A 16,472-nucleotide genomic window follows, 5' to 3' on the forward strand; every position below is an offset into this window, starting at 1 on the left:
GTGGTACAAGCAAAGTTTTTGTTTTTTTCCCAAGGCTTTTACTTGGGGCAATATACTGTACATGTGGTTGTAGGTTTTTTTCCTTCTTTTTAATTTTAAATCGAGATTATGAACATATTTTATGCAGGTTAATATATCCTTTTCATGTAAAATTTAACTGAAACCAGTTCTAGCACATTAACGACAACAAGAGAAATTCTCCAGCTTATTATAAACATCCTTCAAGAAACCTGAAATGCATGTCCTCTGGAAATAATTTTGCTGGGATTTGGGTTATTATTAAAATTCTCAGAATTCTATCACTGATGTCTAGTGCGCCTCAAAGCCTTTTTCTGTTACTGATCAGAGAAACACTCTTTTCGGTCTTGGCAATATATTCTCGACTGTGAAAACTGGGCTGGGAGAAGGGGACTCTTTTTTTAACACCAGTCAAACACTGAGCAGGACATGGCATTCCGATCTTGGGCTGACCAATGGATGGAAGGCTGGTTCCTAAAACAGGTCGCCTCTCAACTATGACAGAGTATGTATGCCACCTCCCTCTGTCCATTCTGGGAGCTCTGATCGTTCAGCGGAGTTTAAACTCAAGGGCATCCCAGACAAGAGGCTTTGTCTGCACATTCCCTACAGGTCAGAATTCCCTACCTGTGCAAGTCCCTAGGGGATCATCGGACAGGGCTACCCCCAGCTGAGATGGGGACAAGCTCTTTGGGAGAGGTTTTTCAGGAATGAAGGAGAGTTATAATAACTTTAGAAGCAGATTCTCACATGTAATTTTCTCTTTGTTGAGTAAATAAGAAAACCCTATCATTCGCCTAAGTGGGCTAAATTGTCTTACTACAATACTGGGGGTGCCCAAAAAATATACACAAGTGGACACTTTGGTCAACGTTGTTCAAGCAGTAGTTCACCATCATCAGAAGTGTCTGGACACTGATGGTAACCACTTTGAGCACCTCTTGTAATTGCAGAAGTCAAACGTGACTTGTATTCATCTTTTGTTATCGGTACATATTGAGTATTACAATTTTAATACAGTTTTCCTTTCTTAAAGTGTGTATACATTTTTTTGGCACTCTCTGTATAAGTAAGTTCTCTCCAGAGGTGGCTGGCAGTGACTGTCCTGTCGGCAGTGACCCACCCGGAGCTGGCTACTGTGTTTGATAAGTTATTCAGAGCTGCACTTATCACACTTTAATGTTCCTCAGATTTGCCTGGGACATTGTTTAACTGCAGATTTGAATCAGTGGATCTGGGGTGGGGCCTCAGCCTCCGCAACTTGCGGACGATCCCCAGACTGCTGGCCCAGGGATCACATGTGGAGCCATGAGGACTTAAAGCTCCAGTCTTAGATCTCTGCCTTCAACCAGCCATTCACTCAACATGCACTCTGCAGATTCCAGATGGGGGCACAGTGATGAAGAGGACGGGTCCTCAGTGATTGTAAAACTAGTGCTAATGAAAATGTTAAACATATGTGCATCAAAAGACACAATCAAGAAAGGGAAAAGGCAACCTACAGAATGAGTAAAAATATTTGCTAATTTATATATCTGAGAGGAGGTTAATATCCAGAATATATAAAGAATTCCTACAACTCAACAACAAAAAACAACCTGATGAAAAAATGAGGAAAAGACTTGAACGGACATTTCTCCAAAGAAGAGAATTTTTTTCCTCAAAAAATTGAGAATAGAATTACCATATGATTTCACTTCAGCAATTTCACTTGTAGATATATATCCAAAAGATTTTAAAGCAGGGACTCAAAGAGGTATTTGTATATCCGTAGTCATAGCAGTAATATTCTCAATAACTAACATGTGGAAACAACCCAAGTGTCCAGACAGAAGAATGGATAAGCGAAATGTGGCCTATCCATACAATAGAATATTATTCAGCCTTAAAAAGGAAGGAAATTCTGACACACGTTACAACATGGATGAACCTTGACAACATTATGCTAAATGAAATAAGCCAGTTACAGAAAGACAAATATTCCACTTACACAAGGTACCTAGAGTAGTTAAATTTACAAACAGAGAAAGTTAGAAGGATGGTTTTCAGGGGCTAGGAGAGGGGAGAGTGAAGAGTTGTTTAATGAGTACAGAGTTTTTCGAGATGAAAAGAACTCTGGAGATTATTTACACAACAATGCAAATGTACTTAACACTACTGAACTGTACACTAATAAATAGTTAAGATGATAAATTGATGTTATGTGTATTTTAGCACAATTTAAAAAGAACAGTTCCTACCACTGTCTGTACTATCTAAGGTGTCTACGGTTTATACGAAGGTCTGACAATTAAGGTCGAGAACTCATCCTAGAAAAAGTGCTACATACCTCATTGCTGAATATCACTACAGTCACCTTCAAAGTACTCCCCTTGGGAAGCTACGCACCGACACCAGTGCCTAGTCCACCCTTCAAAAGCAATTTTGGAACTCTTTTCCTGGAACGGCCATCAGAGCTGTTGTCATATTATCCTTGATGTCCTGAATGTCATCAAAATGTCTTCTTTTCAATATTTCCTTTATCTTCGGGTAAAGAAAGAAATCATTGGGGGCCAGATCAGGTGAATATGGAGGGTGTTCCAATATGGTTACTTGTTTCCTGACTAAAAACTCCCTCGCAGACAGTGCCATGTGAGCTGGTGCATTGTCGTGATGCAAGAGCCATGAATTGTTGGAGAAAAGTTCAGGTCATGTAACTTTTTCACGCGGTCTTTTCAGCACTTCCAAATAGTAAACTTGGTTAACTGTTTGTCCATTTGGTACAAATTCATAATGAACAATCCCTCTGATATCGAAAAAAGGTTAGCAACATCATTGCAACAAGTTCTCAAACTTAACTGTCAGACCTTGTATAGCCTTTGTAGCTTAAGAAATGTAGAGGTCACTTTGTAAAAAGCAACCACGAGGTTCTAGTGGAGGAGAACATCAACTCAGGCAGGTAAACATGACTTCATCATGGAGTGGGAAGTGCCAAAGTACAGGTAAGGCCAGGTGCTGTGGGAGCCCCAAGGAGAGGCCCTGATATCAGATGGGGAGGTGGTGAGTGTGTGAGCCATGGTGGCAAGTAGGAGGAAAGGGACAAGCCTGGGCACACCGAAAAGTAACAGATAGACTTTGGTCACCAGTGTGTCTGGGGGTGAGGGCAGAGCACCTAGAATCTGGATAGGACAGCCATTCACTGAAACAAGGATTTCCCAGTGGAACAGGACTAGGGGAAGGTAATGAGTTTGATGTGTGCACGGGTGAATTTGCGGTGGGGGGGCCTACAGGGGAGTGTCTCATAAACAGAAGAACCAGTCCAGAAATGGCTGTAAGACTCACGTTGGGGAACAAATGGACTTCACAGGTGGCTGCTGCACCTCTGAAAGTATTGACTCTCCCCGGCAATGTGGTCCAGGAGAAGAGAACCCCAGAGACAGCCAACACTCTGGAGAGCTGGAGAGGGAAGCCAGCTTGACCATCTGATGCGGGCTACAGCCAGGAGGAAAGAGTCAGCTGGGGTGATGACAGGTGACCCATGTCTGCCTCCAGAGACAAGGGCACTGATGCATCAAGGGGTCAGAAATAACAGATTAACTGAGAAGTGCCATGCAGAGGCATACCATATTTTGCCATGTATAATGCGCACTTTTTTGCCCAAATTTGTGAGGGAAAAATAAGGATGCGCATTATACATGGGCAGTACTAATTCCATATCTATATAAATGTTTTTAATTCTTTTATTTATGCTTATGAGTTAGAAGTGTAACTCTAGAAATCGATAATGACATCCGCATGCAAACTAATACCCTGGAATACGATCATCGGTTTTGTTGGACTTATAATGAAGAGTTCTTGGCCTTCTATGATGCGTAAATATCGTAAATTTGTTACCGGTACACAATATTTCTTGTACCTTGTATCCGGTTTTGTGTTTTGTAATTGTTACATAAAATTTATTGTACCATAATATGTTAAAAAGTAAATGCTAAAAATTCCTTTATAATACAAAAAACAAGTACCTAAATGTAAACAAATAAAAATTTGAATTAAAATGAAAGATTTTTTTCTCTGAAAGTTTGGGCCAAAAACATGGGTGCGCATTATATATGGCAAAATACAGTAAATTTAATGTCTGGGTGAACCTAAATTTGTGGAGAAGTGGGGCTGAAGGGGCAGGAGGCCTCAAAAAGAAGATGGTGAGTAGGTGAGTGGTAAGAGGACCTAGATCAGTGAGGTCCTGGGGTGGAGCAGGAAACAGATGATAGTGGCCTGCTCGCCCCATGCCACTCACAGGAAGCCATGCTTCATACTGGAGGTGAGGGGGAACCATGAGAGTATTTTAAGTGGGGAAATGACAGAGCAGTGTTAGAAAAATCCCTAGGCAGTAATGTGGAGGATGGATTGGAGTGGGAGATATAGGATACAAGAGGCCCACTGGGAAACGGGTGGTAGTTAAGCCCATGATATTCCTGATTTTTTGTCTTCAGTCTTTCGCTTGTAAGAGATCATCTTCTCCTTAGAGAACAAGGGTGGCCTAATCCTTCCAGCTACTGAGCGCTGTCTATGAGGGACTCAGTGACAGGGAGGGAAGGATCCTCCGTGAGGAGGGTGTGGACCCTGACCAGGGAAGAAGGAGTACACGAAATGTCATTTAGCCTAAGGACGGCATTCTCTTCTCTTCGTTAGTGTGGGAGGCTGACCACCATCCTCTCGAAGTCACGTTTCCTGTTGCTATTCTCCTTTCAATACTGAGTTCTTGTCTCCACATCACAGAAACTGCTTATTTTCTCTTCCTCCACTGGGTCTCTAAATCAATAACTGACCTAAGGCAATAAAAATAAATCAAATGCGCTTTAGCTTTCTCTGTTTCTTCTGAAACAAGGAAGCGGTGACAGCTTTTCCTGGAAGTGTGTGAATTATCTCAGCGGGTGCTGAGAGCTCTGCTGCAGGGCCACTTAACCATGGGGAGGAAAAGGGGGTCACCAGGAGGCTTCATTCAGGCGGTCTTTGAGCCAATGCCCACCCACCACCCCTAATTTAAAGGAAAGCTACACATTTTGAGTTTTGTGAACGTGTCCCCAAAAGGATGACAATCCACTTATGTACTGGAATAATGACTCACCATCCATGTTGAAACCTTACTAGACAAACGATCACATTCTCCGTCAGACAGCCCATGTGAGCAGTATGGTCTCGCTATCTGATCAGCTAACTTTGAAAGTAGCTTGTTGTGTTTGGCTGCTTCGTTAAAGGGGAGGGTAGTTTTGATACCTTGATTATAAAATGTTTAATATCCCTTTTTTTTTTTGCCTCATTTTTCTTCTTGAGTCTTATCTTTTTTTTTTTTTAAACCTTCCAACCATGGTGAGTCTCTGGTATATACATATATATTGCTTGCAAAATACCACATTATCTTAGAAACATAAGAAAAGATTCCCACTGGTTAATCTTTTGAGAGTGAAAATGCAATGACATAGGCCTGTCATTTTTGCCTGGAGTCTGGAGGGTCCACCAGGAGTTGGTGTGTGCAATTGAGATGAGAAACGGAGCCCATAAAGCACCTAGCAGAGGAGCTGGCACACAGTAGTGCCATACATGGAGGGTCTCCCTTCTTGTCAATGAGTCAGTACAGGCAGCAGGCAGGTTAATTTCTTGGGGGGACCATGTGTCAACATGACTCTGGAAAGAGGGGCTGTGGAGCTCTGAGGCCTATGACCACTCCAGGAGGTGCTACTTTACGGAGATTGTGGCAAAAATGGAATCATTACAGAATTAAATATCTAAACTGGTGCCAGGCCCAAAAGAAAAGATGATTCCAAGTTATTTTCTAAATTACCCACCAAGGTTTGTGTTAGTCAACAAGTAGCTATTGACTTTCAGCGACCATCAAGGCTTATTGATCTGAGAGATAAATATCGACCAATTTGAGACTGAGGTCAATGCCAGCCTCCTGGGAAAATAAATCTTAATAGTAACCCAAACTGCAGACATTAGGCCTGAAATTTTTGACTCTAAACTGGTCAGACAGAAGCCCATTTGAACTCAACTCTTTTCTTCATTGCGTATTGTTATAGGTGTAAACTGGTTTCCAAATTGACTTGTTTCTGGAAAATTTGGTATAGAAAATTTTAAGTCTTTTCATATCTTAAAGGGTCAAGGGACAATTTGGTATTTAAAGAACTATTATTAGGAGTACTTAATAAAACAAAGAATTCTTCTGAAATACATGTAACTGCCCCAGACTTACTTTCCGTGAAAGTTAAGAATTTCCTATGTTGGCTCTCCATCCTGAGGAGCAGAGAAGCTCAAAGAAACACACAAACGCAAAAGTCAACAGCAAACCTACCATTAGAACTAGAGCTGTCTTTGAAAATGCCGTTGAATCCAATCTGTTCATAAGTGGCCCAAACTGCTTACGGCAGCATTCTGTACCCAATAGAGGTATACCACTGACTTTTGTTTAATGGATAGATGAAAGGCAGGGCCTACCAGCTGTGCACTAGAGAGAGTTATCTGTTCAAAACTGCTGACACTACTAAGGGCCATCCACTGGGGCTGCAGCACTGTCTTCATGGGAGACGAAACATTATACTATCCCCATGGATTATAGGAACTCACTTTTCTTAAACAGTGTGTGTCCTCGCATGCAAATCCGGTGGGGGAGGATTTATTGTGAGAATGAAATATGATGACATGCAGAAAGCACTTTTGGGGATATATCCCTGGCATATATCAATGGAGCTTCAATAAATAGCTGTCTCTGTTATTAAATTCAGGGGGAAGAGACTGGATTAAAAACAACAGGTCCTTGAGCAACTTAGGCAGAGAAAGTTATAAGGCACGCTTGAGCTTGTTGATAAATATGAGAATGAAGAATAAAAGATCTAAAGAAGATATACACACACCACACAGATGTGCAGTGACATGCACAGTTGATAGGAGAGAGCTCAGCCCACTTTGGAATGACTGAATCTCACGGGTGGGACGCACGACGCTCCAAGGCAAGGAAAGTTGGTAGTTTTAGCTTTTGTGTACAGTTCCATTTCCAAATGCCACTGAATGATCAGAGAGCTATTAAAATCAGCAGAACTCTGCTGCTGCATTTCAGGATGAGTGTAGCCAACAGAGCAGATCTGATGAGGAATTTCTGATTCCAAATGGAATCGCAGTGTATGAAAAGCCCATCAGAACCCACAATTCACTGTAGGCAAAAAGAAGGTTCCCTTTGGAACACAGATGAACCAGCTTCTCCAACAGAAGAGCAGGAAACCTGGGCACAGAGCAGCAAGCGTGGGGGCAAGGCTGAGCCACAACAGGGTATTAGAACTGTGCTCAGACCCAGACTCCACTCTGAAGCAAGTCTTCAGATAATCTGGTTAAAATTTTATGTTTTGGGTCAGAAGGACCCAGGTTCAAGTCCTGACTACAATCCACAAGCTGCATGACCTTGGGAAAGTCACTCATGTGTCATCTTACTGACTCTGAGTGTCTCACTGTGCCCATCTGTAAAAGCAGAGTGACAGAACCTACTCCATGGAGCTGGTGTGCAGAATCATTAACAGATCTCCCTCTGCTAGACACTGACTCTCTGGGAGTGGGGAATACAGCAGCGACCAGAGCTGACGTGCCTCCTGCCTTCATGCATCTTGTGTTCTGGTAGAAGAGAGAGGCAATTAATAGATAAATATAAAATCTATCAAGGCACCTCTGATGAGTGCCATCAGGGTGGGTGGTGTTTTATATAGGATTTCAGAAAGCTTCGCATTGAGGGGATGTTTGACTAGAGACCCTGGAGGGGTGAGTGGTAAGCAACAGGCACATCCCGGGAGGTCCAGGCAGAGTAGACAGCTGGGCAAAGGCCCTTGCTGACTTTCTTGGTATGCTGAAGGACTAGCAGAGAGGCCAGTGTGGTTGCAGGGGAACAAAGGGGGGCAGTGGTAAAAAAAGGTGTCAAAGAGGTAATGGGGACTAGATCAGATAGGCTTGCGCTGTCCAACACAGCAGCCACGAGGCACATGTGGCTATTAAGCACTTGAAATGTAGTTCTGAAATGAGATGTGCAGTAAGTGTAACATATGCACTGGATTTTGAAGATTTAGTCGAACAAAAGCATGTAAAATATTTCATTAATAACTTTTATATTGATTCCATGTTTAAATTATAATATTTTTGATATATTGTGTTAAACAAACCATGTTATCAAAATTGGTCCCCCTGTTTCCTTTTACTTCTTCACTCTAGCTACCAGAAAATTTAAATTACACATGTGGCTTGCGTGATAAAGGGTGTTACAGGTCACAGCAAGGAGCTGAGCATTGATCTTGAGCAACACGGGAAGTAAACAGAAATGCACATAAGCACTTAGCATATTTCCCAGAACACAGTGGGGGAAGTTTATGAAATTAGATTTCCATCCACAGACAAACTGCTCAAATATAAAGGCAAATAAAGATATTTGAAAGGGAAGACATTGGACTCAAGAAAGTAATAATAACACTAGTAAAAGTGAAGTTTAAATCATTGTTTAGAATGTAGTGATGAAGTTTAATGAAACGGGTAAGCAATGATTGCTGAAATAGGAAACAATGTAAAATAAAAAGAAATCTAACAAACAGAAACAACTGAATTCATTCCTACATTCCAAATGGATCTGAGAAAAACAAGCATAAAAAGAAACCATGCAAATATTTCATTTTAGCCATCCTGACAGATGTGAACTGGTTTTATGCTTTTAACTTGCATTTCAATGAAACCAATGAGGCTAAATAATTTTCATGAGCTTCCTGGCTATTTGCATGTCTTCTTTTGTGAAGTGCGTGTTTAAGACTTCTTCCCATTTTTTTGGAGTGTGGTCATTTTTTTACTGATTTGTAGGTGTTCATATATTCTAGATAATCCTTTGTGAGATAGTAATATATGCATGACGATGTGTTTTCCCAGTCGGAGGCCTGTCTTTTCATTCTTGCATTGAAATCTTTAATCAGAATAGGCATTCTGAATTTTAATTTAATCCAAAATTTTCAATATTTTCCTTTATGGTTGGTACCTTATGTGTCTTGTTTAAAAAAATCTTTGCCTACCCCAAAGTGAGGGAGGTATGCTATCTTTAGGAAGCTGTATTTTTATCTTTTATACTTTAGTCTGATTAACTTTTGTGTGTGGTGTGAAGTAGGGGTTCCAGATCATTGTTTTCAGGTGGATATCCAAAAGCCCCATTACTACGTATTGGAAAGACAAGCCCGTCTTCACTGGAACATCATAAATCAAGTGCCGATACATATGGAGACCTGCTCGAGTTCTATATTCTGTTCCTTCGGCCTATTGGTCTGCCTCGGCGCTACCGCCACACTGCATCCATCCCTGTGGCTTTAACGTAAATCTTGGGCGTTGGTATAAAAATCCCCCACTTTGTTCTCTTCCTTGGCCCTTCACAAGTACATACATTTTAGAGCAGGTGTGTCAGTTCTCTCCCCCCTCTCCCACACAAATACACAATTGATGAACAGTATTAGGAACAAAATAAGTAACGGTATGATTAAAAACCAAAAATAAAAAAAATTAAATATCCATGCATCCATACTGATATAAAGAAATCAGTGAATCAATAAATGAGGGAAGGGGTCCATATCTTCCTTACAAAAGAATTTCAAATAGTAAACGGAGACAAATTGAGGGAAATAGAAAATCACCCCTAGTACACCATAGTAATAACTGCAGTAAGCAAAATCTACCGATGAATGCTAAAATTAGTAGGCAAAGTTCAAGGAAAAACAGAATATTTGGATAGCCTTGATGTATCCCCCCTAAAATAGTTATTAATTACTGTGGTGGTTTTAATTAATGTCTCCAAATTCTCTGATACTCCTCCCTTCGGGTGGAGCTTAACTTTCCTCCCCCTGAGTGGGAACTCAGTGACTGGCTCCTGATGAGGAGAGTAGGGAAAGGGAAGAATAGTAACTTTCGACAAGAATCCCAGCAGACACTGCCTTGACCAAGGTATGAAGACCATTAGTAAGACATTAGAAGATACACTGATAGCACGTACCCCCCGACATGATGCAACAGGAAGGGAGTATCACCTTGTGCTGTTCTCCCCACATCCATCACCCCGTTCTAATCATCAGAAAAACTCAGAAGAACCCAAGTCAAGGGACATTCCAAAAAATAACTGGCCATTATTCTTCTTCAAAAATCTCAAGGCCATGAAAGAAAATGATGGGATGGGGGGACTGTCACAATGGGAAGAGACTAAGGAGATGTGACAACTAAATGTAATGTGATCTCCTGGATTGGATCCTGGCACAGAAAGAACATTAATGGAAAGCTGCTGAAATCTGGTTTGTCTGGAGTGTAGTTAATGGTAATGTGCTGACAGTAATTTAGTTTGGGCAATGTACCGTGGCTCTCTGAGATTAGTTATCATCAGGAGAAGCTGGGCGAATGGGAGACAGAAACTCTACTATCTTTACAAGTCTTCCATAAATCTAAAACCATTTCAAAATACAAAGTTACACATATTTTCTATAAGGTTCTTCAGAGCGGTTATCAGGTAAATTTATACAAGATGTATAAAATAAAATCTATTTTATATATTCCCAAGAGTAACTTTTTTCTTCTTTTTGAAAAGTAGTATTTATAATGAAAAAGAATTCCACTTGGATTTTGGAAAAGCCATGCTAGGAACTAAGTATGGAGAAAAGCTGACAAAATCTGATCCAAGAAGAAAGAATGCCTTTGCTTGAACAAAAGCAGCAAGAACTTTCAGGATGTTTTGAGTCAGTAAAGGTACCACTTGGACCCTGAAGTGTGTTCAAGGCTTGAGGAGACAATAACAACACAGAATTTAATTACTCACCAGGGTGACTTTCCTTTGTGGTTTCAGCAGCTTCGGTTTATGGAACGTAGCAGCTATGGGAACTGTGGAAGTATGTCAAGTGTTCAGCTTGCAATTCCTCCCAGGACTCTTAACACCCACATACCATGAGCATCACAGACATACTCTGGGGAGACTTGTACACCCTTCCTGCCCCCGTGGAAGAACTCCAGTTTCTGATTTAGGTATCAGGCCCTCCGTTGGGGGATGATCTTCCCCTAGACTTTGGACTTGTAACCCTCTCCTCTCATCAAGTTCAACAAAACAACTATATAAAACTCTGCCCTCTACACAGATGTCAGGTGTGCAGGTGAGAAACGTGCAATTGGTAAAGGCTGGGGTCTTCCCTGGGGCTTCACACCAACTGCACACTCACACTAACAGCAGTGACCTCTGATCTTCACAGCAGCCCTGACTGGTCATCAGGGAGAGTGGAAACTGAGGAAGAAACTGAGGCAGGGGAGGAAACTGAGGCCCTTCCCTCAATGTCATGTAACTAGTATTTAGATGATTTGGAACTTGAACTTGGCCTTGAAAGTCAAACAAGCCTCACTTTAAAGCCAGGCTCTACTATTTAGTTCTCTGAGTCTCGCTTTCACCTTTTGAAGGGAGGGTACTCTATCTATTCTGATTGAATGGGACAATATAGCAGCACATGCCTGGCCCAGACAGCGGTGCTCTGCTCCCTCCCCGCCCCAGATCTATACTTGTCACACCTCACAGAACACCATGCCTTCCAGCCTGAACACTACTGGGCTTCACCACAGGGCTCCAAGTGTCCCTAGGGAACATATTGTGATGCCCTACCTGAGGGTTAAAATGTATCTTGCCTTGTTATTAAATTATTCACCGGGGCAATCCTAGTACTTCCAACTATATTTCAAATTCTTTGAGGTATGAACTGCTAAATTGGCCACAGTTATGTCAGGAACTATCTAGAGATGGTCTTAGTTCTCCTAAGATGTGTGCAGTTCTCTCCTCCAGAAACACCCATCTCCTTCACTTATGTTGCTCTAAGTCATAACTGGAATCAAAGAATAACCCCAGTTTTATCCTCAGAACAAATCCAAAAGAAATGACATACCTGGTTTAAGAGCTTTCTTTCCATAATGAACAAGAACCTGCTGCCACACTGCTGCCCCACCCTGCTATGAGCAGCACATGTTGACAGTTCAAGATAAAATACACTATGGAATCAGTATGTGGACGTTGACCTCCCACCTCCCCATTAAAGCCACGCTGGGCCAATGGCACGACCCCCAGCCCCACCCCACCTCAGTTATAACTAGAATCTAGACGGGGTTCTCCAGACCATCTAAGCACCAGATGTCAAGTCCTCCATCTGCCCAGTCTCCGCCCTGATCCCACATCAAACCCCAGGTGCACTTCTGGATAAGTCATGGGGTTTCCTCATGGTAACTGCAGGCTAGCTTCCTACCTTTGGCAGGGACTGCGGGAGGAACATCAGCCTTCTCCTTCCTCCTCTTGCTCTTCTTGGGCTGCAATGGGGCCAAGCTGGTCACGCTGGTGACGGTCTCCCCCGAGCTGTAGAAGAAAAAGGTCCTGCTGAAGGCAAAGGCCAGGAAGAAGGAAGAGAAGCAATCGTTTCCAAGTGTCCCCTCTGTACCTGTGTAAGGTAGGGTTATCTTACAACTGGACAGGAATTGATGGCTCTTTGCTATCTCCAGGGATGTCTGGAGGTCTGGTACTGACCCGTGGCGGAGGTAATGCCAATGAGATGAGCTGCTTAGTGATTTACAATGTGCTTGTCAGTGTCCAAGGCTCCCAGGAGACACCCAGGGCCCGCTTGTCTACATTGCTGAGGGGTATACAGATGGACGGTTTACAGCTGGTTTCATTGGTTACACAGGCTGCCTTGGCTACACCGCCAGTAGGGTATTAAGGTATCACTAGAAATTTCTGCTTGAGCTCCCCTAAAACCAAGATTCCTTGTACATATCTTTGTGGTTCACAACCCCCAACCAGAGTGGCTCCTGTGCAGGCAAGAAAGGACCTGGGGAGTCACACCTGAAAGTTCTGGGGGTGCCCATGATTGTTCATGCTTTTCCTCTCCTGCTATTCCTTTACTTACCTTCAGTATAGGCTAAGTGAGTTCACCTTTCAGGAGTATCATGTTTTCAATTATCTCACCCTGTGGAATCACTGTAGTGTCAGATCCTTTCTATGTGTTATCCATGATAACCCAAAGTGATGGGTCTGAAAAGTCTCACATTACAGGTAAGAAAACCAAGATTTAGAGATGCTAAATGACCTGCTCTGAGTGACAGTGTTAGTAAGCAGCCAACCCAAAAGTGCAAGTCCAGACTGTCCTGACGTGAAATCTGTGCTGGTGCTACATGTGGGAATAGAGTCTGCATGCTTTCTTGAGTGGCCATCAGGCTTGCATGTGTATGAAATGTATGTGTGAGTCATTATAGTACTGTTGGTGATAGTAATAGATTGAAAACAGCCCAACTGCCCATCAGCAGGGGACTGGTTAAGGAAGTTATCGTGAATCCACAAATCCACATGTGAGGTCATCTGTAGCTGAGAGGAAGGAAGAATCTATTTATGTACTGGTAAGGAAACATACATTGTTAAGTGAAAAGGCTAGGTGATGGACAATGTGTAAAATGTACTATTTTTTAAAATAAAAATAGGAGAATATATATATATATATATATATATATATATATATATATATATATATATATATATTAGTATTTTCATACACATGCATGAAGAAACTCTGAAAGCATTCACAAGAATTTTAAAGTAGTGGTTCCTTAGAATTGGGGTTCTAAGGACCCCAACAGATGGGAGACTGGATAGGGAGGATTATCACAGTATAGACATATTTTTTATTAATTATTTAACTTTTGAATTTTAATTATTAAACCATGTGATTGTATAATCTTTGAAGAACAGTAAATTAAACACAAATAAATATCTGCATGTATTTAATAAAAGAAAATAAGCTATTCTAATAAAGTCCTAGAATTTTAAAAATAAGCAAAGATTGAATCACACATACTGTGGGAAAAAGTCCAAGAACACAATGCACACGGAGATTCTCCAAAGATGGCTTATTTTTTGGGGGAGTAGAAATTCTAACTAGCCATAGCTTTAGAGTACAGGATCAATTATGTAAATTCACAAATAGTCCAAAAGAATGTGTATTTATAAAACTCTGATCCCTAAGAGAAAACAAGGGATCAGAAACTCTCAGAATTACTTAAATATACAACCACATGCACAGCTTCATTTTGCAGCTTTTAAGACCCTTGAAATGTTTATTTTTTTTCTTTCCATTATAAATTATAAATTAATGCATGTTCATGTTTTAAAATGGTAATTACAGGCATGGAGACAAAAGAAAATAAATATATCACAACCAAAACACAATATGTAACACAAACCTTTGTGTCCAGTCTTTTTCTTGTATTTTTTCTTATAAACTTCATTTTTCAGAGTTTTAGGTTCACAGCAAAATTGAGGGGAAGGTACAGAGATGTCCCCTGTTCCCCACCCCACTTGCATAGTCTGCCCCATTATCAATATCCCCACCAGAAGTGGTACATGTGTTGTAATTGATAAAACTACATTGACACATCATTGTCACCCAAAGTCCACAATTTACCTTAGGGTTCACTCTTGGTGTTGCACATTCTATGGGTTTAGACAAATATATAATGGATCCCCTGTTGTAATACCACACAGAATGGTTTCACTGCCAAAAAATCCTCTGGGCTCCACTTATTCATCCCTCTTACCCTTCAATCTATTTCTCCTTTCCATAGTTTTGCCTTTTTCAGAATGTCATATAGTTGGAATCATATCGTATACAGCCTTTTCAGATGGGCTTCTTTCACTTAATAACATGCATTTAAATTTCCTCCATGTCTTTTCATAGTTTGATAGCTCAGTTCTTTTTTAGCGCTGGATAATATTCCATTGTCTGGATGTACCAGGGTTTATTTTTCCATTCACCCACTAAGAGACACTTTGGGTGCTTTCTAGTTTGGGCAATTAATAATAGAGCGGCCATAAATATCCACGTTTTTGGGTAGACATAAGTTTTCAACTCTTCCTTCATTTTTTACACATTGTTTTTTTTTTTAATCATACTGTATTTTAATGTTGCACCCTTCTTTTTGCTTAATCTACATCTTCCTAACTGTTACATCTTCATACTATTCTAGTGAGAAGATTTGCTACAGTTTACTTAGCCATTCCCTGACTTCTAAACATCTAATTTGCTTCCTAGTTTGATACATAAATAACATTGCTATAAATACATTCATGCATAATGGTTTTTCCATTCTTAGTCTTTTGTTTTTAGGTTGGATTCTTAAAGCTGGAATTACTAGTCAAGGCTATTTAATGCCTACTGTCAAAATGATTTCTGACAAGTTAGTACTACTTTATAGTCACTCGTTCAACGGGTGCAGGTATTTATACTTTCATCCTCTTTAACACCAGGTTTATCTGCTTTAAAAATTACTCATTTAATGAAGAAAACTGTGATCCCCTTTCACTGACTTTTCACTGACTTTCTGTGATTGCTAGGAGGATGGACATTTCCCATATTTGTCTAATTGTGTCTCCTCTGTAATGAATGATGCACGACATCTTCTGTTCTTATTTGTTAGGATCTTGAGTTTTTCTGACAGATTGGCATGGACCTTTCACATCAGTCTGACATGTTTATTTCAAACATTCCCCCAATTCCCTTTGAAGTTTGGCTTTTTGTTAAATGCACAGTAATGTTTTCTTTTTTGCTAAAATCACTCAACATTTTCTGTCTATTGCCTCTGAGGCTGGATCTTCCTCCCTGGCTGCACCTCATACCCTGCAGAATCAAATGACATTGCTTCTTCCTCTTCTCTTTCCTTGGACATAATTCTTCAGCTCTTCAATATAAAATGAAAGCTTTGGGACATCCCTGATATGGACGTAGGCCATCATGCCCAGGGCTTTCAGGAAACGAAAAAGATCTGCTTTGTCATCACCATTTTCCTTCAAAACAGTAAAACAGCACTAAACTAAATTTAGCTTTAAGTCATACTTCAACAGTGGAAACTCATACAGTGAGCTACCACAATGACATACAATAGACGATTTTTCCCTCAGAGTCTTATTCTGCCATTGAGCCAGCAGGGCTGGTAGAAATTTTTGACTAAGAAAGCCCACTTTATAATTTACTTACAAGTTATTCTACATCTTGGTTGGAACAGGACCGTGTTTTGTCTGACACAAGGAGGGAGCAGTCAGGGCAAGGAAGCTGGGACACAGGCCGGAAGCTCTGTTTAAATTAGAGAGCTGTGAGACTGAGGGCAGCGCTATTTGTGGGGCACAGGGCTGTCTTTCTGGCTCCAGCAAGGGTGGGGCAGGAGGCACACATGTGGGACCCTTGTTGTGACATGTATAAGGTTCCGGCCCGGCTGCCTCTCACAGGAGCGTCAGTCCCACACAGGCTGGGCACCTCTGCTTTGTGGCACATGGTGGCCAAATTTAGTGAATGGGCACTGGACCAGGGGCAGAAGGCCTGCACTAAAGCTAGTTCCACTCTGACTAGAGAAATGCCTTGGGCAGGTCA

General features: G+C 41.2%; 1 protein-coding gene across 2 annotated transcripts in view; it reads right to left on the bottom strand.

Moving 5' to 3' along the window:
- Positions 1 to 16,472, bottom strand: part of VSTM4 (V-set and transmembrane domain containing 4) — a 102,070-nt gene that overhangs the window by 14,631 nt on the left and 70,967 nt on the right. For both annotated transcript variants that reach the window (XM_019730126.2, XM_019730127.2), the window contains exons 6-7: positions 12,312 to 12,418; positions 10,856 to 10,917 (exon numbers count right to left, since the gene is read on the bottom strand). In XM_019730126.2, the coding sequence (XP_019585685.2) occupies positions 10,856 to 10,917; positions 12,312 to 12,418 (169 nt within the window). The remainder of the gene's footprint in view (positions 1 to 10,855; positions 10,918 to 12,311; positions 12,419 to 16,472) is intronic.

Source organism: Rhinolophus sinicus, linkage group LG07 (genome assembly GCF_036562045.2).
Source record: "Rhinolophus sinicus isolate RSC01 linkage group LG07, ASM3656204v1, whole genome shotgun sequence".
NCBI classification, from domain to species: domain Eukaryota; kingdom Metazoa; phylum Chordata; class Mammalia; order Chiroptera; family Rhinolophidae; genus Rhinolophus; species Rhinolophus sinicus.